The following is a 27,710-nucleotide window of genomic DNA, read 5'->3' as shown; positions in this document are numbered from 1 at the left end:
CACAAGCCAACATCCCATTTAGCTGCTTTCCTCTGCAACACAACAGTGTAATTGGAACTGACTGAACAATAAATCTCAATTTCCCTGTCCCATCAGGAGAATCTCCCAATTTATCAGGCTCCTTCTATTCACCAGCTCCTGCGCTGCGTTACGAATCATTCTTGAAGAAGCCCACAAGTTAACTTCCTACTGTTACATGAAAGGTGCAGGGAAACAGTGTCAATTCTTTCATTAGACTTCCTAGATCTGTTCCTTAGTGACCCAGCGAGAACTGGGTGTTGCTCTTGGTTGAACATACGAAGAGGCCATCCACCTCCTCACTCAGGCTGTCAGCTCCAAGAAGCAAGAGCTCAATGCACTGTTGTTCCAAGGAACAGGCACCTCTTTGTCTTCCTAAGTACCCCTTGCTGCTACCAAGGTCCAGTTTCCAAAATCTGAAGCAACTTTGCCCAATGAAAGCCTTCCTGAACTTTTACCCATCAAGTCATAGACCATGAATGGCATTCCCTCAGGCTCCAGAAAAAACAAATAAGAGGCAAAGGTAGAAAAGAACATGGTGAAAAGGAATGAGAACATTAATGAATGCACATGGCACTGAAATGTGTCCTGAATATACCAAGTCAAAAAATAGACTTAATTTTCCCATAGAAATAAATGCTGAGGATCGCTGGGTACCATCAAGCTACTCATTTCAATATTTGAATTGTACTTCATTGTAGATTGAGCATTCTCGTACTAAAAAGAATTGTATGGCTCCCTAGTTCCATCAGGATAACTTCAGAACTCTTTACAGAAAGCATAAAACACACTTCTGGCTACTTCATTTCTCCTCACTTACATTCTCACTCTTTATGCATTAACAATGTGAAATTATTTATATTCCCATAAACAGACTGCTGCAGGCAGAATAACTTTTCCCCACCCCCACCCCCTTTGGCCACACTCTAATTCCTGGAACCAGTGAATATGTTAATTTACTTGGCAAAAGGGACTTTGCAGATGTGATTAAGGTTAAAGATCTTGAAATGGAGAGATTATCCTGGATTATCTAGGTGGGCCTAATTTAATCACATGATGCTTAAAAAAATCAAGAGCCTTTCCCAGCTGTGGTGAATGGGAGACTAGAAGAATGGTCAGAGAGGCCACATTGCTTGTTTTGCATTCAGAGGAAGAGACCTCTGGAATATGGATGACCTCTAGAAGCTGGAAAAGGCAAGAAAACTGATTCTCCCCTAGAGCCTGAGGAAAGAAATGCAGCTCTGCTGGCACCTTCATTTTAGCCGATGAAACGTGTACTGGACTTCGGACTTATAGAACTGTAAGATAATAAATAAATGTGTTGTTTTAAGTCACTACGTCTGTGGTATTTTGTTACAGCAATAACAGAAAACTGATACGTTCACCAAGCTCACTCCCACTTTCTGGCCCTTGCTCATCAGGTTTCACGAGCAGGTAATGGTCCCTACAGCATCCTCTACTTACCTCTCGTAGAGTTTTCCAGATCATACTTAAATGAGTAACACATGATTGTTTTCCCAGCCCCAGTTCCCACTGGGCTTCTCATTCCTTGAGCTTATTCAGTGCCAGTCCCTAGCATCTAACACATGATGCTGTATATGTAGTGTAGAAACCACTGCTATACATAAGTAATTCTCAATGGGAGCGTAAATTATATTAGTCCAAGGAATTATGAAACATCAAAGATCAGAGTCACAACTTAAGAGATAAGGAAGTAAAAACTCTCATTTGACAGATGGAGAAACTGAAGCTCAGAAATGGAAAGGTGCCAGGGACACAATGCACTTTTCTTTCTGTTAATCAATTAATATCCAAACTATTTTCCTGAGCTCCTCAAACTGACTTGCAAGGACCCCATGTCTTTCTAATAGGGACTTTTATCACCCCTCCCTTACTGTACTCTACTCCCAAGACAAAGCTAAATTCTCAGGGTTTCCTGAAATGGTTTATGCTAGAGAACTTAGAGCATCCCTCCAACCAGCACTATCAAACGCCCATAGTTGACCAGTTCAGAAAGGCCAGGCTCAGATATGACTTTTCAATGGAGAACAATCTCCTCGGCAGAAAGTGACTCTTCAACAGCTGCCAGCATCCCTTCCACCCCCAACACACACCAAGCCATATATTCTCCTCTATGGATCAGATCTCCTCCCCTATATCCTCTATTTGATTATATGTTATAGTTTCCCTGCTAAAAGGTAAGTTCTGAAGGGAAGATTTATATATATATATATATATATATATATATATGTATGTGTATATACATATATATATATATATATATATATATATATATATATATGTATATGACAGATGCTATGTTGCCAGCCTATAAAAAAATAAATATATTTGCTTGATGAGAAGCCAAAATACGGAAAAAGAAAATTGGAAATCTTTGATACTTTATAGGTACCTAGGTTTATTGCTAAGTTTAATAACTGAATATGAACTCTTTCCAAGAGTTCAAACTTTGGATATGACTCCTCTCTGTAGACACTTATGCAATTCTTACTGAAAATATCCTACAACCCAGTTTCTTTCTGTAGATACAACAAGCTCCCTGAAGCTCATAAGGGGACACTTTGTCAAGACACATATGGACACCAGCTAACGTTTGGGGATGTAATAAAACACTTTCATTATTCTCTCCTTTGAAACACAACCCCATGAGTTAGGCAGCACAGCTACCACTGTCTCCCTTCTAGAAATAAGGGCTTTCCATTCATACACCATTTCTCACCACGAGTTATGTGCTCCATCACCTCTAACCAACAGCCTTTCTAGGCAGCACATCAGTAACCTGAAACATGCAAGTGCGATGGACCGGCAAATTTGTGCTTTTCAAAGATCTCAACTGCCAAAAATAAATGAGTGCTTGTTTTGTTTGGTTTATTTTTCAAAAACTGTTGTGTTGCTAGCTGTTGCTTTATTTGATTTAGTATTCTGGCCTATTCTGAATCACACTTTTTAAATTTTACACAAATTGCCATTTATAACACAGGTTTTGTTCAATTTAAAAAGTTGTGAGATGTTGAATAGGGGGATTCATTACAATTTTGATAAAGTACAACTGCCTGTGAAGTATCTCGCATTAACACCAAAACAGCATCCTTTTTTCTCTTACCATAAAAGTATCCTGTCAAAATACTACATCATCTGAGACTTCCATGAAGTTTGGGAAATCTCCATGACCAGTGTGCAAAATGACGGTGTGTATGTTACCAGAGTTCACACATACCACTTTCTACAAAAGTAGAAATTAATATTTGGCACTAATATTTTCAGGCACATCAACCCTGAAACTCCATGTCCCATCAACTTCCAACATAGGAAATATGCACTAATGAAAAAGAGAACTTGACTAGCAATTATAAGTCCAATTTTCTAAATTCCCATTCTTTTGAACATTTAACTCTGTAATTTTTAAGTCAGTTTGTATGTTTCACTTTTCTCATTTACAGTAAGTGGAGCATATGTGTGGTGGTGCTTTGGAAAAAATAATGATGGATACACCGAAGATGCGAGTTCTTGCAGTGAGTAGAATTGTACACATTAACTAAGAGCTGTGGCTTGGTTCTGAATATCCCTGCAATGAGGTAAATAGTGAAGCCATTCCAGCTGTTTGCTAGAATCAACGAGAGGCCACTGATGCGATCTGAGATGACTTCCCTCCCTAGGCAAACAGCTCGGTAGATGTATCAAGAGTAGAAGACAGTGTAAGAAGTAATGGGAAAATAGTAGCTGTGTCTAAAAAGCAGATAATTCTGCATGTTTTCTAATAGGCCTTGTTTGGGTATTATCTCAGCAGAGCTTAATTATACCTACCTCTATGAAAACATAAATTGAACTATTTTCCCCATGTATGTATCTGTCCTGAATCACGAGAAAGAGGGAACGTGATCATGACCTAGATGTTCTGATTTCTAGCCCAGGTCTATTTCCACCATAGTAGATCATCTCCCTATCACTCAATATAAATCTCAATGTGCAAAGAACTCTAATTTATTTGGGAAGATTCTTTCTTGTAGCAGGCCAAATCTTTTCCCAGTAGTACTTCAGAGTACCAGGGAATAGAAGACAGGAACATGGGTATTGGAATCAAGACAGCCCGAGTTGTAATTCCCACTTCAACAGTCATGAGCTGTGTGACTTTGGAAAATGTATTTAACCTCCTCATGCCTCGGTTTACTAATCTGCTTGATAGGGACACTACTAGTACTACCTCAAGTGTAAACATTATGAGATAACGCATGCAAAACATTTAGCAGAGAGCCTGACAAATAAAAGGAAGTAATAAAGGTCATACCAACTATGACCATTACGCACTCACACACTAATGACTGTACCTCTAAGTAGTTCTCAGAGTGTATAGGTATTTGTGTGTATATATGTTACACACATAGTTGTGTGCACATGTGTACATGCATGTGTGTGGGGATGTTCATTGCACACGAGTATGTATGTATCTGGCTGTGTGCATGGGCACACGTATGTGTGCATATGTATTTGTACCAGTGTGTGAGTGTTGGGTTTATAAGTGAATGTGTGTATGCTTCCATGCATGTGTAGTCAGGGACAGCTAGAAAAGGGGGAGAAAGAAAAATTAGAGAACTCTGAGTCAGGTAGATGGAAGAAGCCAGTTTATAAATAAAGGTCTTGACAGAGAACAGCTTTGCAAACACATGTCCCGATATGCAGAAGGACAATTAGATACCTCGCACGACAACAATGGTGCATGTTTTGATTACAGTTCTAAATCTATTCTCCCAATCTAAGGCCTTCTCGTCCCAGACTTTGCTGAACAGGGAACAGGGAAAGACATGTGAGACTGTGCATGTTTATTGTTTCTTACCCACTTCAAGAAAGGATGTGAGGTGGATATGAGAATGTAAACTCTATTTTTAATGAAAACCCCCATTCTCCTGTGAAGTAAGGGAAATGGGTGGTAGTGGAGGCCTCTGTGCTACTCAGTCTCAGGCAAGCTGAGTTTATATTATTGGGTTTATCAGTCTTTTCTCCATCTCAGATGCTGAACTCTGGAGATAATGAGATAAAGCACAATGCTACAGCCTTCATTGGTAAAGCCAGAGCATTACTATAAAGCAGAATTTTCTGGTAAACAGGCTCTAAGCTACCAAAAATACATAAACTACATAAAAGTTTGTTTGCAGGTTTGTTTTTAAAGCACTGTTTGCAGGTCTACCAGTCAGGCCAGCATGCTTTAATCCCCTTAGCGTCCATGGCACCTGAAAAAAGGATTTGGAGAGGTAAAGCACCACAGTGAGGCTCCATCAATTCATATCTTTCTTGGATTTTTTAAAAAAATAGCATGAAGGTATAAGTTATCGGGGCGGGGGGAATATATTCCAGTACTACAATCATATGTTAATATGTTACAAGCAGGGGGAGAGGGGGCAGAATCAATGAGTAAAACAAAGAAATAGAGACTTCTCTTATAGTATCAGCCAACATCCGACTTACATGAGGAACCCCTTTGTATTGGAAAAATCTCATAATTATTTTCATAAATTCAAGGCCACTAAACACATCAAGTATATTCCAGGAACGACAACGGAGCCTACTGTTATCAAAACGGTGTGCACATGCTACTGTTGTCGACAGGCCCAGCATGGTTTTCTTTACCAGCCATTACTGTGGGAGTCTTGGTTTCTTCTCAAATAGGTCTGACCCCTACTGTCAAGTGATGCTTGGTGATTATTTAGGTAGACCCAGAAAGGAGGCCAGGACTGGGGCACCTTAGGACCACCTGGGCCCTGCACCACTGCTTCCCAATAGAGTATATTCTCTATGAACCACCCTATGAGAGGGATGTATTGCAGCAATGGGAGCAGGAAGTCAGTCCCCGGCCCAGGCCTCACTGTCCTCTTCTGTAAGATCCAGAAGATCTCTAAGGACCTTTCCCACACTGTACTGTTGGACAGAGGAAAGCAGAATTGTACAGCCCTTTACAAAGGACTCTACCATTAATATCAGTCATGTCCCTCCTGGTTTCTACCTTGTCCTTCTTCCTATGTTTTAGATTTTCATCAAATCTATCCTAATTCTTCTAGAACAAAAGACACAGTGGCTGGCAATTTTTACACTCCTGGTCCTCCTTTTCTGCCTGCCCCCCATCCCTCTTCTTCAACCCAGAATTTCTTCATTTATTGTCCTCATATTCAAGGCAGAAAAAATAAGGCTAATAAAATGTTTGAACTCAACAAACCCATTCATGGATTAAAAAGACTTGAATTCCTGCATGATAATAACTGTCCAACTCAGGAGGTGAAGCTCTATCCATGAAATATAACACTTTCAAAACATACACCACAGGAGGTCATGAAAGAGAGTGTGAAACACTGGGGCGATCCTCCCTTTGGGGTCTGAGGTGGAACAAGCTATGTGTCTTCCTCAAGAAAGGAAGGCCTCCGGGAATATTTTCTGTCAGTACCTGAGTGGACCTGAAATCCAAATCCTTAATTTGTGAATTGAAATGTTGGCACAAGAAAAGGGCAGTAGCTCACCTGATATAAATCACACAGCTAGTTAAGGGCAGAATTAGGATAAAAATTCATTTGTTCTGTTTGCTGTACTGCATTGCTTTCATCATTTCCGGTTCTTTCATTTTTTCCATTCTTCTCATGGGCTGGGCTTTGAACCACAGGAACTCATAGTAGGATCAGTGGGAGAATGATGTGGATGACCCCACATGGACAGTGGTTCGCTTCTCACACGAGTCCCACCCCTGGCAGCAAAATGGTCACCAGGTCTTTCCTGAGAGCTCCAAGGTAGATAGAACAAGAATTAGCACAGCGTAACAGCGCTGGTTTTCACCATAGAGATGGAGATGTCTCAGAGTATTGTCTGGAGTGAGCGGGATGATGCTCAGTAAGGCTCCAGAGGCCCAAATCCATATTTTAAGCAGATCTGTTCCATTTTAGCCATTTTATATATCAAGCTTCCAATTGGGAGTCCATTTAACCAGAGTTCCCAGCTATGGTGGCCCACTGACGTACTAGAAATATGCAAGGAACTATAGACCGAAGATATGAATTTAAGCATGTGGTTCTCATTTTCTTTTTGTGAAAATTAAGACAAGTCATTTCACATTTCTGGTCCTCAATTTTGTCATATATCAGATGGGTTAATGACTAATTCACATGTGCTAAGTAACACAAGAGACATCCTATTCTACATGAGTTTTGTGTGCAGTAAAGCACTTCCAAACCATGAACGTTAGCACATGCTACTGTTATAGACAGGCTCAGCAACTTTATAAAGAAGGGATGCTGAAGGAAAGAAGGCTGATCCCAGTATCTCTAGTGACTTATGATTGGTGTGATTTTACCCTGATAGGACACACGACTTTCAAGTTCCCATCCTAACAGCTTTCAGATGAGTAACTGGCATTGAGTTATTTGTACTGAGGACACACTGATACAGGGATCACAGGGAAACGTAACACTGTATATGTTTGTTGTTTGTTGCCTGAGATTTCTGGTACTGAGTAATTACTGTACACAAGGCAGAGAGACAGAAGGGTACAATGCATTTGTAGAAACATACCTACCTGCCTTGTTTCCAGGCTTATCTCATAACACTTGCCCTACACACCCTGAACTCCAACCAGGCCGAACTATTTCCAGTTCCTTAATATATGTACTTCAATACCATAGAAAGGCTCCTCTAACCTCTCAAGGAAGTGACAGAAACACCTTCCTCTATGAATCCATAGTATTTTGTTCAGACATCCCTCATATTAATCATATATCCCTGTCATCTGATTACAAATCTGTTTCCAACATGAGAAGTCCCTTGTGGAATGAGGAAAGCTATGAACTGTACTCCCCTTGATTTTAATCTGCAGGGTCTGCTTTTGTTAGGGACTAAACCACTGCTGGTTGACTGAAGAAATATATGATTCAATGAATAAATACATTTTAAAAATCGATATGGACTAGCACATCGTTAAATGTGATTTTCTCAATTTGTGGGATGGTCTCTGATAAAAATAAATAAATAAAAAAACACACAGTAGGATTTAATTGACTGAGTAGATCACCAGGTAAAATACCAGATAGATGAACTTTTATGGGATAAGAATAGATGTCCCACAATGTCTTTCATTTTAAAAGATTGACCCTATTTCCCACTTTCTCTTTTTGATCTCTTCTTACTCAGCTGCTCTCCTTGGATTTGTCCAGATTCCCATGCGTCTTTTGAAATTCAAGGCAAAATCACTATTGCCACTGTAAAGTCTGCCCTGGAGCATCTAGGGACAGGCTCAGACCTATCACTTCCAAAGGTAACACTGCTCCTGCATTTGATGCCTCCCTGTTCAGTCCGCTTCTCCATCCATTTAAACTTTCTAAAATAAACAGATACAGGTGGGGGTGGGAAAAGCTGGGGGTAAGAGAAAAGATATGGTCATATATATAGATAAAAACACAGAAGAAATCTGACAGAGTGGTTAAAAGTATAGGCACCAGAACTTGATCACCTGGACTTGAACATGAACTCTGCCACGTGTGAGCTGATTTGACCTTTGGCAACTTTCTTAGCATCTTTGTGCCTCATTTCTCATCTGTGGAAATGAGAATAATGACTACCTCACAGGACTGTTGTGGACTTAAGGGAATGCTGAGAATTACAGAACTTACAGCATGCCTGGCACATAGTAAGTACTCAACGATGGAAACCAATATAACATAAACCATTATATGACATACTATGACATGGTACAATACAAAACAATACAATACAACACAATACCAGATTGTATTTTCCAAAGAGGATGACAACAATATCTCTTGTACACATGCTCTTCTAGAACCCAGCCAGTCTCACAAAAGGTGGAGTGTCCCCTGCCCTTGACCTTAGGCGAGTCTTTGTGACTACCTCAATCAACAGTGTACATTGGAAATGAAACTATACCTAATTTCTAAAACTAGGTCATAAAATGCATGTATTTCCACCATGTTCTTTTGGGATATTTGCTCTTGGAACTCAGCCAACACATTACAAGGAAGCCCTAGTACTCCGGGGAGATATCCATATGGAGAAAAACGACAGTCCTGACGTACAGCTCTAGCCAAGCTGCCAGGACCAACTTTCTGGCCATTAGTCAGGTATCTTGAAAGTGAATCCTCCACGCCCAAGTCAAGCCACATGAGCAGAGATAAGCCGTCCTCATGGAGTACTACCAAAATTGTAGATTTGTGAGCAAATAAGAAATATTATGTTTTGGGGTAGTTTATCACATAAAGATGACTGATATATGAAGTTTGTTATCAATTGAGGACTGATACAGATATAGAAGTACATAAAATTATCTGTATTTTTATGAACTGAAACTCATCCATTCCGTCAAAAACAGAGTGCTTGCTTTGCCTCAAACTACATATTATTAATTTCAACAAAAACAGTTTTTTTTAAAGGCCGTTATAGTTTATAAAGCGTTTTCACAAACAAGATGTGTACATCAGATACATATATATGTGTGTGTGTGTGTGTGTGTGTGTGTGTGTGTGTATCTGATATATATATAGTAAAGGTGATGGGATATCACTTCTACAATTAGGTTACAAATTATATATATATATATATATATATATATATATAATTTATAACCTAATTGTGTATATATATATATGGCAAATGATAGCTCCATGTTACAAACTGAGTAACTACATCTCAAGGAATAAAGAACTTGACCAAGGTCACACAGCTAACAAAGGCAAATCAAGTTTCAAAGCCAGATCTTTTTACTCCAAATCCAGCGCTGTTTCCATTACATCAAACTAACACTCCCGACACAGGAGTGTGAGTACAGGTATTTTGATCCAACTCTTGGCTCAGCCATAATCTCTGTGGCTTGAGCAAGGCCCACTATAAGCCTTGGACTCCTTGAGAAAACGAGGTGGATAGATCAAAAGACATCTAAGATCGCATCCAGCTCTGACATTCTCAGAGTGTGGAATTCTGCCTACACCTGTTAGAGCCTTTCATTACCTCTTATTCCTTCCAAGTTGTATTCTTATCTTGGTATCACACCTGCGTCCTCTACTCCCTGCCTTGACACATCCAGCAGATTCCACAAGCAAATCTGTATTTGCGCTAAATGCCTATGGACAATAAGTCTACCTTCATTCACCCTCTTCTGTAGTATGCTGGCTTCTGAGACAGCCCCCAGTGATCTCCACCTCCTAGTATTCATACCCTTCCATACTCCCTTCTACCTGAGTATGATCTGATCCTAGTCACTTACTTCTAACCAATAGAAACTAGTAAAGGTGATGGGATGTCACTTCTACAATTAGGTGACAAATGATATGACTTACATCTTCTTAGCAGACTCTACCTATTGCCTTCTCAGCTCCAATTCTTTGATGTGATGAGCTGCGATGTTGGAGAGGTCCACATGACAAAGTGCTGAGGGCAGTTCCCTGCTGACAGCCAGCTAGAAACTACGGCCCTCAGTCCAACAACCCAGGAGAAACTGAACCCTGCCAACAACCACCTGAGCTTGGAAGCAGATTATTCCCCAGTCAAACATTCAGATGAGATGGTAGACTCTCAACTGATACTTTGATTTCAGATTTGTGAGAGACTGTGAAGTTAATGGTCCAGCTAAGTTCTGCCCAGATTCCTGGCCCACAAAAAATAAAAAAATAAAAAATATACACACACACGTACCTACAGGTCTGACAATAAAGTTTGTGAACTTGTTGCAACAATGTTGCTAACCTTTTTTGATATCAGAAGGATTATTCATTATGAAGTTGTACCAACTGTACAACTGAAGTAGTGAAGTGCTGAAACGGCTGTGTGAAAAAGTTAGACGACCTGAACTTTTCGCCAACAATTCATGGCTCTTGCATCACGACAATGCACCAGTTCACACAGCACTGGGCACAGTCTGTAAGGGAGTTTTTAGCCAGTAAACAAATAACTGCATTGGAACACCCTCTCTATTTACCTGATCTGGCCCCCAATGACTTCTTTCTTTACCTGAAGATAAAGGAAATATTGAAAGGAAGACATTTTAATGACATTCAGGACATCAAGGGTAATATGACAATAGCTCTGACGGCCATTCCAGAAAGAGTTCTAAAATTGCTGTGATGGGTAGATTAAGCACTGGTGTCGGTGCATAGCTTCTCAAGGGGAGTACTTTGAAGGTGACCGTAGTGATATTCAGCAACGAGTATGAGGATGAATTTGTGAACTTAACTGCCAGACTTCGTGTGTGTGTGTGTGTGTGTGTGTGTGTATACACTCATATATATAAATATGGTAAAGTATGTTTTCAACAAACTTTTAAGCAGCTAGGTTTTTAAGCAATATGTTGAACAGCAATAAAGAACTAATCCAGAGATCCTCCGAATATCACTAAAGGGAGAAACTCACTAAAAACATGAAAGTCCTGTCCCTATCCCCACCCCCCAATATCTCTATCCCAGAAGATCAAAAACAGGGACACAGTCTTCTTATATTTTCATTCACACCAACAGAAACACAAGCCCTAAGGAACCCAGAGAGGCCCTGACAGATATTAGCCATAACCTGAAGGAAAAGTAGGGAGGAGTTTCACTGAATCAAGCTGAAAGGCAAACAGAAATTAGGGATGATACGTGAAAGGGAAAATATCCCTTTCTAGTAGAATAGACCCAGGTCAATGTGGACACTCTGTACAGAATTTCTCAAGAATATGAGGGACATCACTTAAAAGCTGCCTTATAACTCTAATATCGTGGACACCGAGAATGGAAGAAATGACTAACAACTGGACTCATTTATAAAGAGGGGCCTGAGTCTTAAGAGAGAGCAACTGACTGACTTTATACACTTATTAATTGCAGAACTGAAGGAGAGTCCATTTCTCTTGGCTCAATTCAGTTCTCTTTCCAATGCAAAGGCAAAAATCTTCCCCTAACAAATAAACAAACCAAAAACAAAACAATGTTTTAAGAAAAATAGCAACTCACTTATTTCATCCTTAATAAATGTGACTTGTAGGGAGGGTAACTTACATAAAAGAAGACTGAAAAAATTCATAAAATGTGCACATGTATGAAACACATCTTACATATATCTATGCTTTCAGATGCATAAATACTAAAGGGAAAGTTCTAATTGCTTATTTTAAAAGCAGATTGGGAGGTAAATCAGTGCAGGAAGGAAATAAAAGAATTCTATCAGAAAAGTGACAAGTTTATAATGTACTACTTCCTCCTGAAAACAGAAAAGTCAATATTTACCTTAGATAAGTGGGGAAAGGATGTGCTTATCATAAAATATATTATATTTAACATGATATTGCATCTGATAACTGGGATGAGTTTGAAAAACATTTGTATAGTGCTTCATAATTTACAAAGCAATTTCATGCACAGTATGTCATTTACTTCTCACAAAACCATATATGGTAAGTAGAAGAGGTAATCATATCATGAATGAGGAAAATGTGCTTCAGAGAGATAAAACAATTAAAATTCCTGCTTCTACACATGGAAGGAATGGAACTGGGATTCTAGTTTTCTAAATCTAAATACTTAGTCCAAGAACTGCAGATGCAAATTCTCAATTAAACAAAAATCTTCCAGATTCTGTCAATTTACTACGTAACCAGGGGAAGACATTTCTCTACATTTCCTCCTCTAGAAAATTAAGACATTAAACTAGTGTTTGTTGTTGACACTGGATCGAGCCTTAAGAGTATACAGCTGTGGAGATGAGCGAAAGAAGGAAGATTTCCTTTACAAAACATTTGACAAACAGCTTTGAAGGGTTCTCAAAGTGTGGTCCCAGCATCAGCACCATCTGGAAACTTCTTAGAAATGCAAATTCTTGAGCACCACTGCAGACCTACTGAATCAGAAACTCAGGGAGTGGAGCCCACCACTCTCTGAAGAACAGTGACTTGAACCATAGTTTTTGATGCTTTAGTTTCTGTGCAGGTAAGATATGACAATAAATTATAATAATAGTCCAATGTTAGGCTTATTAAATTGTGACAAGTTTATCATCTATCAGTTCTGATTTTTTATTTTAAAGTGAACTTAATTCAGTTATCAGAAGAATTGCTTTGTAATCTACAGAAATAAATCATGATTCATGCATGTGTCAGAGAAAAGGACAAGACTGGTTATCCCTCTAGCTTTGGCTTTCAAGTCCATCATTAGAACGACTGCAAACACCAAAAGGACTGGACAAAGGCTCCGGGACCGCGAGACTCACATCCTCTGGGGTATTACAAAAATAATGCCCAGTTATATGAGACAGATTACCTATTTCAGAGATTTGGAGGGATATCACAGACCAATTTTATATGTCACAGACAATATTATATGTCAATCGTCTTACATAAAAACAATAATAACTCAGACAATTTAAGAATAAGCATCAACCTCTCAATAAGGTCTGTTAATGCAAATAGTGCTAACTATATGCCAAACACTGTTTTAAGTGCTTTACACATGGTAACTCATTTATTGTATTCCTCATTACAAACGTATGAGGTAGATACTAATAATTATGTTCATTACAGAGTTGACAAACAGTCAGACAGTTAGAAAATGGTAGAGCTAGAATTTGAACCCAAGACAACCTGGTCCTAGAATTTACGATTTTAATCACTACAATATACTTCTTTCAAATAATCTTAAATTCTATTAGGTTTGTTCCAAATCATCCCGAACACTATAAATTTGGGTTCAAATTATCTTAAAGAACATGGATTTGGTCTTTCAATGGGCAGATACATCCCTCTAGTCACACATATGACTCCCATCAACTTCAACCCAGTTTTAGGAAAAATCTTCTATAGTGAATAATACAAGCACAGAAAGGAAAATCAACATAAATTTTCTTTCACACGGGGAAAAGCCCAGACCAACTCAAAACTAAAATCACCATGAGAGATCATCTCATTCCTCAAGTCCAATTTACAGATATTGAAACAGACCCAGAGAGGTAGTGACTACTCACTAGATATCTTGACCGATCATGGAAATTCTGGCCCTCTTATGACATCATAAATAACTGTTTCCAGAGTTCTAACCACGTTATTTCATTGGCCTGTTTTTAAGAGATGATAGGTTCTTTGCAAGGCTAAAGAAGTAAAGTGCCCTGCTGCTTGACTTTCACACTGTTTCAGGTATAACCCTTCTCTGTGTTCACCCAGAGTTCCACTGATATTCATAAAGACCATCTTCAAGGTCATTCAAGGATCTCATCAATAATAATTTTAATAAATAAAACATCTAGACCAGTTACCATGGCAAACAGCACAAAGCCAATATTGAGACTGAGTAGTTTGCCTTAGGAAGAGAAATAGTTAATTTGGGGGCCCGGAATAAAATCAAAGTCTTTCCTTCCAAGTTTTATATCAGGGAACAGAAAACTGCAAGCCCTGTAACCAGGAATGAGAATACCATGAAATCCCAGCATCATTGAAGTAATTCGCCCATCTGTTGCCTGAATTCCTTTAAAAGCATTATTGCTCCAATTCATTTGATAACGATGAAGGCGGAGAAAGCAACAGTAGCAATAGTGGTATCATGCACAAGATAGTATATTCACCCCTTTTATACACACGCATTATTTCATGTGGTCCTCACATCAACTCTGAGACATGTTATTGACTCAGGTTACTAGCTGAGGTTAGAGAGCTTAAATAACTCACTTGTCAAATACCAGACTATCATTTCAAATGCCTCCAATAAAGGCCAACTTGCCATCTTCTCAGGCAGCCTACATTGAATTTCTACTGCCCTTACTGTTAGAAAGGTGTTTTCCTTATATTAATATTGCCGGCTGCCTTTCTCAGCTTGTAAATACTGGTCTTTCTTCTGCTCTCTGAAGCTGCATAGAAGTCTGATCCTACCTGCAGAGATTCCTATACAAGTAAGAATAGGAGGCACAAACAGCCTCTACGACAGGGGTGTCCAAGCTGCGGCCCGCGGGCCAAGTGTGGCCTGCAATCCATTGTTAATTGGCCTGCAGCAAATTCCAAAAATATATTTAATGTACTTAAATAAACCAGGTGAGGCAATACGTACTTCACCTCGAGTGAGTGGCCCGGCTGTTTGTGTATTTTACTGCATATGGCCCTTGGTGAAAAATGTTGAAAAAAATTTGGACACCCCTGCTCTGCGACATCCAGGCAAAGTTTTACCGACCCCTCTTCTTTTTCAAGCAACATCCTGTATGTTCTTTTTTCCTAGTATGTATATTCTATGTTGTAATTGTCAGTTTGTATTCTCCCAACAGACTGTAAGCTTCTTTAAAGTGAGAGTCATGAACAATTTTACCTGTGTATTTCAGGAACATTGCTCAATAAAAACTTTTTTAAAAAATTGAGATACAATTCATATACCATAAAATTAACCGTTAAAAATGTTCAACCAGTGGTTCCCAATATATTCAAGGAATTGTGCAATCTATATTATCTAATTCCAGAATATTTTAATTTTTTTTCCAAAGTAACTCCTGTATTCATTGGTAATCACTCCCTGATCTCCCCTCCACCCAGCCACTGGCGATCACTAATCTCTCTGTGTGTTTGGTCTTGCCTATTCATATAAATGGAATCATTCAAAATGAAGTGTTTTGTATCTGGTTTCTTTCATATAGCATAATGTTTTCAATGTTCATCCATGTTATATCACGTGTCAATATTTCACTCCATTTTATGGCTAAATAATATTCAATGTTATGGATACATTACATTCTATTTATTTATTCATCAATTGATAGATATTTAGGATGTTTCCACTTTAGGCTATTATGGATAATACTACTATAGACATTCATGTATACGTTTTTGTGTGCACATGTGTTTTAATTCTCCTGGGGACAATGGGAATGGAATTGAATGCTCATATAATAACTCTATGTCTAACCTTTGAGGAGCTGCTAGACTTTTTCCAAAGTAGCTCCACCATTTTATAAGCAAACAGAAATGTATGACAGTTCTAATTTCACTCCCCCCTTGCCAACACATTTTATTGTCTGCCTTTTTTATCACAACCATCTTAGTGTGTGTGAAGTGGTATCTCAATTTCATTGCAGTTTTGATTTGACCATTTCCTACATAACTAATGATGCCAAGCATCTTTCTCCATGCATAGTATCATCATATATATATTTGAAAAAGAAATGTCTATTCAGAATCCTTCGTCCATTTTTAAATTGGATTGTCTTTTTCTTATTGAGTTGTAAGAGTCTTAATATAGTCTAGGTACAAATCCCTTACCAGATATATGATCTGATGTATTCTCCCAGTCAATGGGTTGCTTTTTCACTCTCTTGGTGTCATCTAAAGTATCACTTTTTTGATGTCATTTGAAACACAAAACTGTTTAATTTTGAGGAAGTCCAATGTATGTATTTATTTTCTTTAGATGTTTGTGCTTTTGGTGTCACTGACAAAATCTCCAAAGTCATGAAGATTGCTCCTGTGTTTTCTTTTAAGAATTTTATAGTTTTAGCCCTTATAATTATGTCTTTAGCCAATTTTGTTTATTCTTCAGTGAATTTTGTTAATTTTTGTATATTACATGAGGTAGGAGTCCAACTTCATTCTTTCGCATGGGGCTATCCCATTGTCTCAGCATCATATGTTGAAAAAACTATTCTCTCCCCATTGAATATTTTGCCACCTCTGTTGGAAATCAATTGGCCAGAAATGTAATAGTTTATTTTTGGACTCTCAATATAATTCTACTGACCTACACGTATACCTGATGCCAGTACCACACTGCTTGATTCCTGAAGCTTTGTAGTAAGTTTTGAAATTGGAAAGTGTGAATAATTGCTTTTCTTTTTCATGAGCACTTTAGTTATTATGGGTCCTTTGATTTTCCATATGAATTTTAGGATTCACTTGGCATTTTCCACACACACACAAAAGAAAGTTGGAATTATGAGAAGGATTCCTTTGAATCTGTAGATTAATTTGGGGAGCATGGCTTTTTAACAATAATACTGACCTTTGAATAACATGAGGGTTAGGGATGCTGACCTCCCCCCCCCAAACACACAGTCTAGAATTCATGTATAATTTTTGACGCCCCTAAAACTTTACTGTTGATAGGAATACTAATAACATAAAGTCGATTAACACGTATTTTGTAATGTTCTATGTATTACATACTGTATTCTTACAATAAAGTAAGCTAGAGAGGAGAAAATGTTACTAAAAAATCATAAGGAAGAGAAAATACATTTACAGTATTTTTAAAATTTTGCATGAAAATGCACCTGAGCGGTTCAAACCCCTGTTATTTAAGAGTCAATTGTGTTACATCTTCCAAGCAATGAACACAGGATGTTTATCCACTTATATAGGTCTTCTTTAATATATTTCAACAATTCAACAGAAATTGTATGTTCAACTAATAATCAATGAATAAAAGAAAAAAATGAAGAAATAAGTGAAAAAAACAATCAATGAATAAGAGAGAGAGAGAATCCGAGCAGCTCTTGGAAAAACATACACAATGACATCTTCTTGAATCCCATTGCCATTCTCAGAAAGCCACCCTTTACCAGTTTTCAACATACATTTCAGTCTTTTCCTCACACCTTCAGTGATAAATTCTAGTGTTTCTTTCTCTTTTGCCTATCTGATATTATGGACAGTGGTGGGCAGGTGATGGTTTGAATGACACCATTTCTATTTGCACCCTTCGTGCCGCAGGAAACTTGTTCTAACACAGCTACAAACAGACGACCCTGATCCTCCCTCTCTTTTCTCCCCTTGCTGGCAATAAGGTCTGATTTACAAGTGACTGTAAAAGTAGATTTCCCCATAAACAAAGTTACACATCATAACTTTTATCTATGATAGGCTGACTGATGAGAAAAGGAGTCCTACAATTAGTATTACATAGAATATTAAGCCATCCAGGACAGTATTTATAAAAACTGTTTCCTGGCTTTTGACTACTTTGGTAAAAATCAATTTATCACGTAGGCAATTTGGGAAATAAAACATCACTTTGTGTAGGTTGGGTGGCTGAGAAGGGCAAGAAGACTCCATATTGCTAAGGAGCTTAGCATTTCTAGCAGTACCTAAGAAGTGTCATTTTCCAGTATTTTCATATAAATAGTATAATATCAAGATGGAATTAGAAAAAAATTAAAAAGACTTCACAAATGATTCAGGTAACGTGTTTATGTGTCTTACTACGAGTACTTCAAGTTTTCTGAAATACCTTATTTCTTAAAAGGAAGAAATAAATATTCTCTTTAGCCACTTTAAATCTTATATTTTATTTATACCACTTACTATGTTACTTTAATGGATCCATTATTTACCATCAATATAAGCAAAGAATTCACTTAGAACTCAGTTGTCTCTTAAAAAAATCTGAAGTTTACATATTTTAAAGATGTTCACAGGCACATATAGATAGAAAGTTTATTTCCATTTGAAAAAGCATGAGTTAGATTTAGGCAATTAGTTTTAGAATGGCTTATAATCGGCATATACTTACAATATATCAAATATCAGGGGAGGTATCAGAAACAATGCGGTAAAAGAAGGAGGACATGAATTGTAAAACTTCAAGCAAAGGGTCATATGATGATTCTGCAGATTTTGTTTTTTTTTCTTTTTCTCCTTAACAAAGGAAGCATATGTCTATTAGTTTGCCAATCAGGTGACTTTTTTTTGTCTCCTATCATTGAATCCAATAATTTACCACATTGATCTTTGTGGTAGATTAGAAAACACTGAGTAATATATGGCCCTCTCTTTTCAGCAGTACTGTAGAAGATACAGAAAAGAAGTCGATATTTATTTTTATGTTATCCAATACTAAGAGAATAGGTATAGTATTGAATTATAACCCAAGATAACATCATCTTCTCAATTAAGTGCATTGCTTTCAAGTGATATAAGGCAATGCAGGGATAAAACTAGAAATTTTACCTGAATCAATGTCTACCATTAAGCTGTCCTTACAAAACTCATCTGCTTCAGCTATGTTTAATTTTTTATCGGTGCAAATACATGTTAATTATGAAAAACTCAGAAAGCAGGTATCCTTTGTCATTCACTAACTCAATATCAATTCCAAACTGGATTCTCTGGCAGATTCTAGGGTCTGGATACTTGCATCATTACTGGATTTGATGACAACATTTACTTATTTATTTAGCAAATATAAATTTGCATGCCTTTTGTGTGCCAGAAAGCAAAGAATACCTTGCCTTAAGAACTTCATAGTCTGGTGTTTATCACAATTATTTCTTTGCCATTAAAGCTTAAATCATTGCCTGCTTTCACACTGGCTCTATAAGGTATACTCTGGGAGGTTAACTTATTAGAACTTGAACTTTACATTTGAGTAATTTGTGATTCAGAACAACAAAATACAAACCATTCCCTTCTATGGTCTTGAACCCTAATAAGACATCATAGTTTAGATACACATTTGGGTTAGGGCCCAGGGTCCAAAACAGAGACACATTCCAAAATTCACAAGTAGCCCACTTACAAATGAAAACTACTTGCTGGCTCAACAGCGGTATGTGCCCAATTTGTATTTTTCATTTCAATAAAATTCCAGTTTACAGTGTTAAAAGGAAATACGTGCATTCAAATTATGAAACATAACAAATTAAAGTTTTATATCTATAATTAATATATTCTCTGAAAGGCAACATATGATTGTCCCGGTAATTTTCCACAGAGTGAAAATAACCTTAGCAGTTATACACCAATGTGATATTTTATGTAGGGACAGACCAGTTTTTCACCATGACAAATGGTGATATGTAGGATTGGTGATTGACCACCTCCAACCTTGTGTCTAGAAACCATCATTATCATCACGATACTTTAATTTGGCTGTACAGCATATAAAATAAATGGGTATCAAAATGGACAAATCAGTGACAATATCATATCTGAGGTAAGGCTTTTTCTCTTAAAACACAACACTCCTATGTATTTGCCACGGTAAAGTCTATTCATCTTGAGTAAAAAATATAGCTGGATTTGTATTTTGTTGTTTAGTTGCTTCTTAAACTAAAAAAATAAAATAAAATAAAAAGGAGTTGTGGGGTTTCAGACGAAGGCTACTACCAAAATAGATATTTAAACAGTGGGAGGGGAGGAAAGAAATACGGAAACCAGTCCTGACAAGAAAGCTCTTTAATTTTGCAAATGTGATGTGTGCTTCTGCATGGACATAGGACTAATTATTTCCACTAAGATGCTGTTGTAAAATGAAGAAGCTCAACAGGCAGCTTTGTGTGTTACTTTTTAAACCAATGCTTAAAACTGAGTGATTCAGTGTAATGTAACACAGTCACCACTGCACCAAGGTCTTGCAAACAAATCAGAGCCAGAGGCTACCACAGGGATGCGGTCAGAATCCCACAGAAGACACCCCCATGCCTCCCCAGGCTCCAGCACAGCTGCTTCCCCAGGGGAGTCGGCAGCGGCCCGCTCAGCTTCTTCCAGCATCATTGCTGGGAGCTAACCTACACCATACACTTGGAGCGTTCTCTTAGACTGGGGCATGGAAAATAGACATTTTTATGCAAATCATTTGGAAAGGTAGATTTTCAGCCTAAATTTCTACTCTGCAAATGTTACATTTTCATGGCACTCAAAACAAAGTTTTAAAGTTAACTTTGTTATGCTCATTACATGTGACACAAACACAAGCATCATCTTCTAAAAAAGGAGGGGGGTATAAATGTTATTGAGATGCAATTACATACAGTCTAAAAATTAATTGCCCTTCCTCAAACTCATGGCATGCAGCTCTGAGTCAGCCAACCGCTCCTCCAACCCCACCTCATTGTTAGTTAACTATAGAAGTGTTACGGCAGGTACAGACTAATTCAAAGTAACTCAGATCTTTTAAACTTGGTCATTGCAAGAATTAGATCTTTTTTTCTTTTAAAATGGTATTTTCACATATTTTACTTTTCTGTACTCCAGTTGGTTATCTTATGTATGAGATTTCTACAATGTTTCAACTTTTACCACAGTTCTCAAAGAAAGCTCTTAGTAAGCAGACAATAGAGATCATAGACAAATCGTTTTTTCCCAGCGAATGACGACAGTATGCTCTTAAATTTTTCCCAGGAGAATACGGGAAGAGGAAGGTGACCCTATGCACACCTATTCTCTTTTTCAGCAGAATGAGACCCAGTTCCTATGTCAATTCCCAAGAAGACAAACAACCAGCAAGTCCACAGTCTGCAGGGATGGGAGCATCTCCTCACACAGTAACAGCATGTTGCAGCTTTCATCTCCCAGTAGCCTACATGTTTGGGTTGCATTGAATAACATGAAATATTAAACATTTAATTACTAATTAATCTCCCCTGCAGCTGCTCATGGATTTTGCAAGCTAGAACAGGGAGCTTAAGAGAATAGACGATCCTCTGCACGACAAGACTCCACCCTGATTATGCTGCCTGCAAGCCCTCAGGCCATGTGAATTCCTAATAAAAAGCCTTCCATACAACACACACACATACACACACACACACACGTAGTAATTTCTCTGGTTGCCTCATAGATTATTATTCTATGAAAGGAATTCAGCGTGGGAGCACCGGGATTGCAATTAAAGACGCGTACGTGTGATCAAACAGCATTTATGTAACTCAGTTTTCAAACGAAAAAATTACAATACTTTTTAAATGCTTTAAATGAGGAAGATCAATACAGCATTTACAGGGTAACCAGCATTCAGAAAGGACAAGCCCCAAGCCTACAAAGATCTGACGCTGTAAAGCAAGCTCCAGACACAAGCTAACAATCCCCAGACGAAGTGGGAAGGCCTGGACTGAGTGAATTATCGCTTGGAGCCAACAGCTTACTCCTTGTAACTCTAGAACAATACGGTATCTCCACAAGGGGTAATAATTGTAGTTCTCATGCCCATTTTAGAAATAAAGAAAAGGAAGCTCAGGCTGGTGATATATACAGTTCACACAAACGGAGCTCCTTTTAGAAAGGTGACCACATGGAATTGAGAAAACAGTATTCTTATTGGCAGACTTGGAGCCTAAGATATTAAACTATACCCAACCTAATCCTTATCTTCAACATCTCTCCAAATTTTTTCATAATAGTCTACGTGAGGATAGTGAAACTGCATTTGATCAATTGAAAAGCAACTTGATTAAAAAATTTCTAAATCCCCAGTTACCAAGAAATATTCATACAAAATATCCGAAAGTTCTTCCAAATCACCTATGCACCAGCTCCAACTCTACCAAAATTACCACAGGAAAGAAAAGGCAGATTTTACTAGGAATTAGAAGACCAGAACTCTAGCCCTGGCTTGGAGGAGGAGGAGGAGAAGATATGTAAGTCCATGATTTATCTTTTGTCTTCTAAGAAATCAAGAGAATTTCAATATGACCTCTTGTGTAGCTCTTCCAAAGAGCATAAGCTGCACTGCTACAAATGAGGCCAGAGGGGTGGGGTCTAGATATCCAATAACAGTCATAAATTTTCTGTATATCTTTGAGTTATGTTTTTTATTTATCTACTCCTTTGTTATGTTTCCAAGACATATTTTAGAGAAAATATCACCAAAGGGAGGAATTTTGGAATAAACTATTTTAAAAACGAAAGGAAACCAAACTATCCCTTGATTGCTGTTATCATTCCCAGGAAACCATTATGTCATGTTTCAGGACAAAGAGAAAGAATCATTCATCCTGCCTCTAACTGGGCCTCACTGAGGAGTGCTCTTTCCCTCTCTCAACAAAGTCTTTCCTTCTGTACAGTAAGAGTCTGGCCACACGACCTCAAAGGCCCAGCTAGCTCTGATACTCCATGATCGTCCCGCCTCCTCCGAATTCTCACAACTGTTCTTCTCACTCTATTCCCTAACACACATATTTTAAAATAGTTAGAAATTTCAGCTCCAAACACCAAGCTAGTTTAATTGCATACCTCTGTGCAGGGCTACAGATGTACAGTTTTACATCTTATTTAAAATTTGCTGAAGGAGTTACCTCCAAACCCACTGTAAGTAGAAACACCATCTCCCCTAAATTCCTCCTTGTATTATTAGCGATCTTGGGCATCAAGAGGGCTATTTCGGTACTAAGTGAATGTAGTTTCATCTGCCTATCCCCTTTGCACTCCATATACCCTACATTGCATTTGAGCAAACTTGTGCTTTAAACAAGGCATTCACTTTCCACATGGCTTGACTTTCTCATTACTGTTATTGTCCCACCTCGAGTCCCATGCCTTTCCATGACATAGGCAGCCAAGTAACTCAAATGCTCTTGGCTCTGTGCAGTCCTCCCTGACACTTCCCTAGAAAGGTATAAAGCAAAATGTCGATATTCTTAGTTTTGATTTTTCCAATAATTTCAATATGTGTTGAATCACATGATAAAGTAGCCAACTGAAGCCCTTCTTCTGTGGCCTTTAAAATCGTCTGTATGCTTGTCTCCTTGGTAAGACTACGAATTACTCTAGAGTAAAGACATGTTGATACTAATCTTTATATTTCTGATGTTTGATCCATAGTAGGATATCAATGAATGTTAGGTGAGCGAATGAAAATGTAGAATGAAGCCACATTTCTCAAATAAAAATATGAATAAATAAGTGAACAGATCTAAGGTTGGGAAATCTGAGAATAGAAAATGCTTCTTTGGAAAAAGGAGGGAAATGCTCCATAAAATCTATTTTCAAGTGCTCAGACATTTTTTTTCAAAGTTACTATGTGAGCTCCTTTGGAAATCTAACTGCACAAACATTCCACATATATTATTTTCCCCTAGATTCATGAGCCAAAGCAGCCTTACAAAGGCGATGCAGAGATAGGTTTGGGAAAGCACACAACACATGCTTGAAGAATGAGAAATCAGACCTACTAGCCTACTTTTAGTAGTCAGGTGGCTCAACAGGTTTTGCAATTTGCTTTGGATCAGAAATGGAAATATCAGAGTTGGACATTAACAGTCTACATTTCTAAGACTTCTCAAGTACCTTTTAATTACAACGCAACACTGTCTATTGCAGACATCATCTTCTCTTGGAACATAGTTTTAATATTTTAAGTGTGTGATTATTGTTCTCACAAAATGTAATTATGGTAACCAAGGAATACTAACACATCTAACTCAGTTCCACCACAGTGAAGATAATTCAGAAGAATGAGTTGCATCTCCCAATTAACTCTTGTTTTCCTAAACTGGAATAATAATAAAAAAAAAAGTTAGGGAGGATCATTCTTTAATTTCTGAATGGGACGGGCTCATTGAAAGTAGATTTTACCTTAATTCTCAACTTATTCTACTTAAAGGTTACCATTATGAATATTTTTGACCTTCTGAATGTTTTTTATTTTTATGAGAAAGCATATTCAAGGGACACTGTTACTCAGATGACTGATTTCATAGTTTTGTTATCAGTAAAATAATTTTTAAAAAATCCTGACATCCTCAGTTTGGTTCTAGAACTTAAAATCAAACATGGGTCTAAATTCAGAGCCCAGCTGTGCTCACACTATAGTCCTATGTCTAAAAGTAAGTCACTTATCTGCTAAGTCTTAGTTTCCTTAGCCACAAAATAAACACATCCTCCACGAGTGTCTTACTCAAGTGAGAGCATATGTAAAAGTGTTTTACAATCAGTAAAACACTGTCCAAAGGTCAGTGATTATGAGTTTGTGTATATAATAAGATTGTTCAAATAAAAATGTAGCTACTGAATAAACCCATTAAAATGCAGTGGTTTATGGAAGGCATATATACCACAGTCTTAAGAAACAAAGGCTATATTAAACAAAAACCTCTAAGCAGAATCTCCCCATATATATTTGGGCATAAGAATTGAGGAGGAAATAAAAAGCTTAAGCAAAACCCCTATTTTAAAAAAGAGTGGGGACATGGATGGATGAGTCCAGTGGCAAAGTCAGTGGCCTCACTATCCTGGGAAACGGGGCTGGAGGCATTTGCTTGAGTAGAATAGGAAAAATGCTGAACATCAAACAATGGTCAGAAACTAGGAAATAAGCAAGGCTTGCTGGAGAATATTTCTCAGACCCGGGCCCATTCTCCTGCATCCTTCCAGAGTTGGTCTCATTTCCTAACTTATTTTCTCAGAACAATATTTAACTTTCCCCTGAATGGGAACCTTCACTTTCCCCATTATCTATAAAAGACAGGCCAAAATCTTAATCTAGCATTCAAACGTGTTCCCAGGTTTTCAGTAGGAAACCTCCCAGTGCTACAGCCACTTTAAGCCTTCGATCGCCGTGTCCATAACCTAGACCTTCCTCCCCTAGGACTTAGGTTGTTGTCCATCATTGTCTCCATCATTACTCTTCCACCTTTCCCTCCACTGAGACACACAAATCTGATAAATCTTCTCAGATTCTGCCACTTTTAAAAGTATATATCACTCTCTTCCTGATGCTTCTACAATATCTGCCATAGTTTAACTAATATAATAGGTTCTGAAATATGAAAACTTGGTTCATTTCTTTCCCCTTTCAACCATCCACTCGTCTTGTCCTAACAGTTTCTCCAAAAAAACTAAGTGCCTGCTCCATGCTTGCAGTTTAGTACATGTTTACAGAAAGGAAGAGCATTTCCACTACCAACAGGTCTGGCAAGTCTGAGAGAGAAGATAGTTAAGGAAGAGCTAAGTTCTTGTGTGTTTTATCATATGCCCCCTCAGAACTGACAGTCCCATTTTGTGTCTAGAAAGGCAATGGGGCTATGTCTAAAGAGGAAACAACTGACACCTTATGTGCAGTTCAGTGTTGAAATGACAGATAGCAGAGAAGCCGGACTAGTTTTTAATTTGTGAAAGGAACCATCATGAATATAGGAGCAACTATTCAAGAACTGGAGAGAAACTGAGAGTGCTGTATGCACTGTCATTTAGTCAAGCAAACATCTCACAAAAACCAAACACAGTGACAACAGTGCTAGTCCAATGTTTGCATCTAGAGTTCTGATGGCTGTCTTCTGAGGACCCAGAAGTCCTGAAATCGATGTGCCATTATCTTCTGAAGACCTGAGAGAGACAGGGAATGACCACTAGCAGTGGAAGATCAGCTTCTGAAATGCAGATAATAAACTAAGATGCAGAAAAATAGCAAAGATCCAAAGTAATCAAAGAAATAACAAGGTACCATTTGCACTTAAAAAAAAACAAATTAAATTTCTATCACCAAATTCCCGTGAGATTGAAGAGAAACTGTTATCTTCAAACTGCCTGTATATGCTATTCACAACCTTTGGAAAGAAAAGTGGGGAAAAAAAAAAAAAAAGTGGCCATACTCCGCAATGTAGAAATCCCACTCTTACGCATCTGAGGAAGGGAAATAGCTCCAAAGAAAATAGGCATAAACGTGGCCCTCTTAGCATTGCCTACAGCAACAACAAAAAATGGAAGCCACTTTACATATCCAACAAAGGAATTTCTTTACAGAAGAGGTAGCCCTCACCTTAATTTCAACATAGCCAAGCTAAATCCTGCCTGTGAAGACTAACCACATGCAACAAAATACCCATGTATGCAAAGCCAGAAAAAGTACAGGGCAATGGAATAAGAAGTGATTTAATTTTCATAACCTTTTCGTATAATGTTGTTGTAGTATTTTAAAGAACATCTAATGAAATCAGAAGTTTCTGTCTGTTAAGTAACACATGTTAATATTAAATAAAAAGACCACTTAGACCGTTGACTCTGAAAAGATTAAAAAAAAGGAAAGGCTATAAGCAGCAGCGTGTTGTTTCACATAACTGTAGACTTGCTGTAACTGGCAGTGTGGACACACTTCTGGACAGCTCTTACCTGTGGAGCCCGGGGCTTGTAGGGGGAGCTGCACTCAAGGTCAGCTAAGATGCTGGTCAAGGAGTCAATCTCAGCATCCAGGCTAGAGCGTCTCTCCTCAAGGGTCTTGCCTCCAGGATTTCCCTGCCAGAAGCAACACAGACAGGTTAAAAAGGGAAATTTTCAGTTTCCATTGATATGAGTCTAAGTTCAAATTTCTCAAGTTCCAGTGTGGCCTTGTCTAAGCTTTTCTGCACCTTTTTATTTTTCTCTTACAAAATCTCAGGGACGTGGTCTGGAGTAGGATTATCCTGTTTTGACAAATAAGAAAACTGAGCGGTATAAAGTGATTTTCCTAAGGTCACACAGTTATTTTTTGATGAGTATAAAAGTAAAAGGAAATAAATGTCTCTATCCTGTACTCAAGGAGCAGATCCGACTGGGAAGATGTTGCAAGTTCTTGGTGTTCAGAAACCACTGCTTAAAATGAAGACATTTTAGTTGGAGCAGGAAGGGGCAAAGGTGGGAGTCTTAGAGTCCAGAAAGAGGAATTACAGAGGGAATCAGTGGATAGCAGGTGTCTCTGAGACAGAGATGGCAAGTCCCAAGCAGTGAGCCTACATGATTAACTAGATGCAGAGAAATAGCAAAGGTTTCTGGCTAAGAGGTTGCAGAGGCACGAACAATGGTCACTGTTCTATGGTCACTGTTGTACTGCTATATGGATTTCATATGGCAGTGTCCCACATTATCAGAAGCACCTACTTCAACCTGCACTTAGAACCCATGAAGGCTGAATAGAAGACAATAACACTGCTACAAGGACGTTCCCAGCAGGCACTGTGGGCAGGCTCAGGAAAACAAGCAAACAGTATGCCTAGAGCTAAAGGCAAGGACA

General features: G+C 38.1%; 1 protein-coding gene across 20 annotated transcripts in view; it reads right to left on the bottom strand.

The window, feature by feature from the left end:
- Positions 1–27,710, bottom strand: part of LPP (LIM domain containing preferred translocation partner in lipoma) — a 650,163-nt gene that overhangs the window by 311,323 nt on the left and 311,130 nt on the right. For all 20 annotated transcript variants that reach the window (XM_019752112.2, XM_019752114.2, XM_019752115.2 and 17 more), the window contains one exon: positions 26,834–26,956. In XM_019752112.2, the coding sequence (XP_019607671.2) occupies positions 26,834–26,956 (123 nt within the window). The remainder of the gene's footprint in view (positions 1–26,833; positions 26,957–27,710) is intronic.

Source organism: Rhinolophus sinicus, linkage group LG01, assembly GCF_036562045.2.
Source record: "Rhinolophus sinicus isolate RSC01 linkage group LG01, ASM3656204v1, whole genome shotgun sequence".
NCBI classification, from domain to species: Eukaryota; Metazoa; Chordata; class Mammalia; order Chiroptera; family Rhinolophidae; genus Rhinolophus; species Rhinolophus sinicus.
Note: the sequence above shows the minus strand (reverse complement) of the source record. Positions and strands in the feature narration are given on the sequence as shown.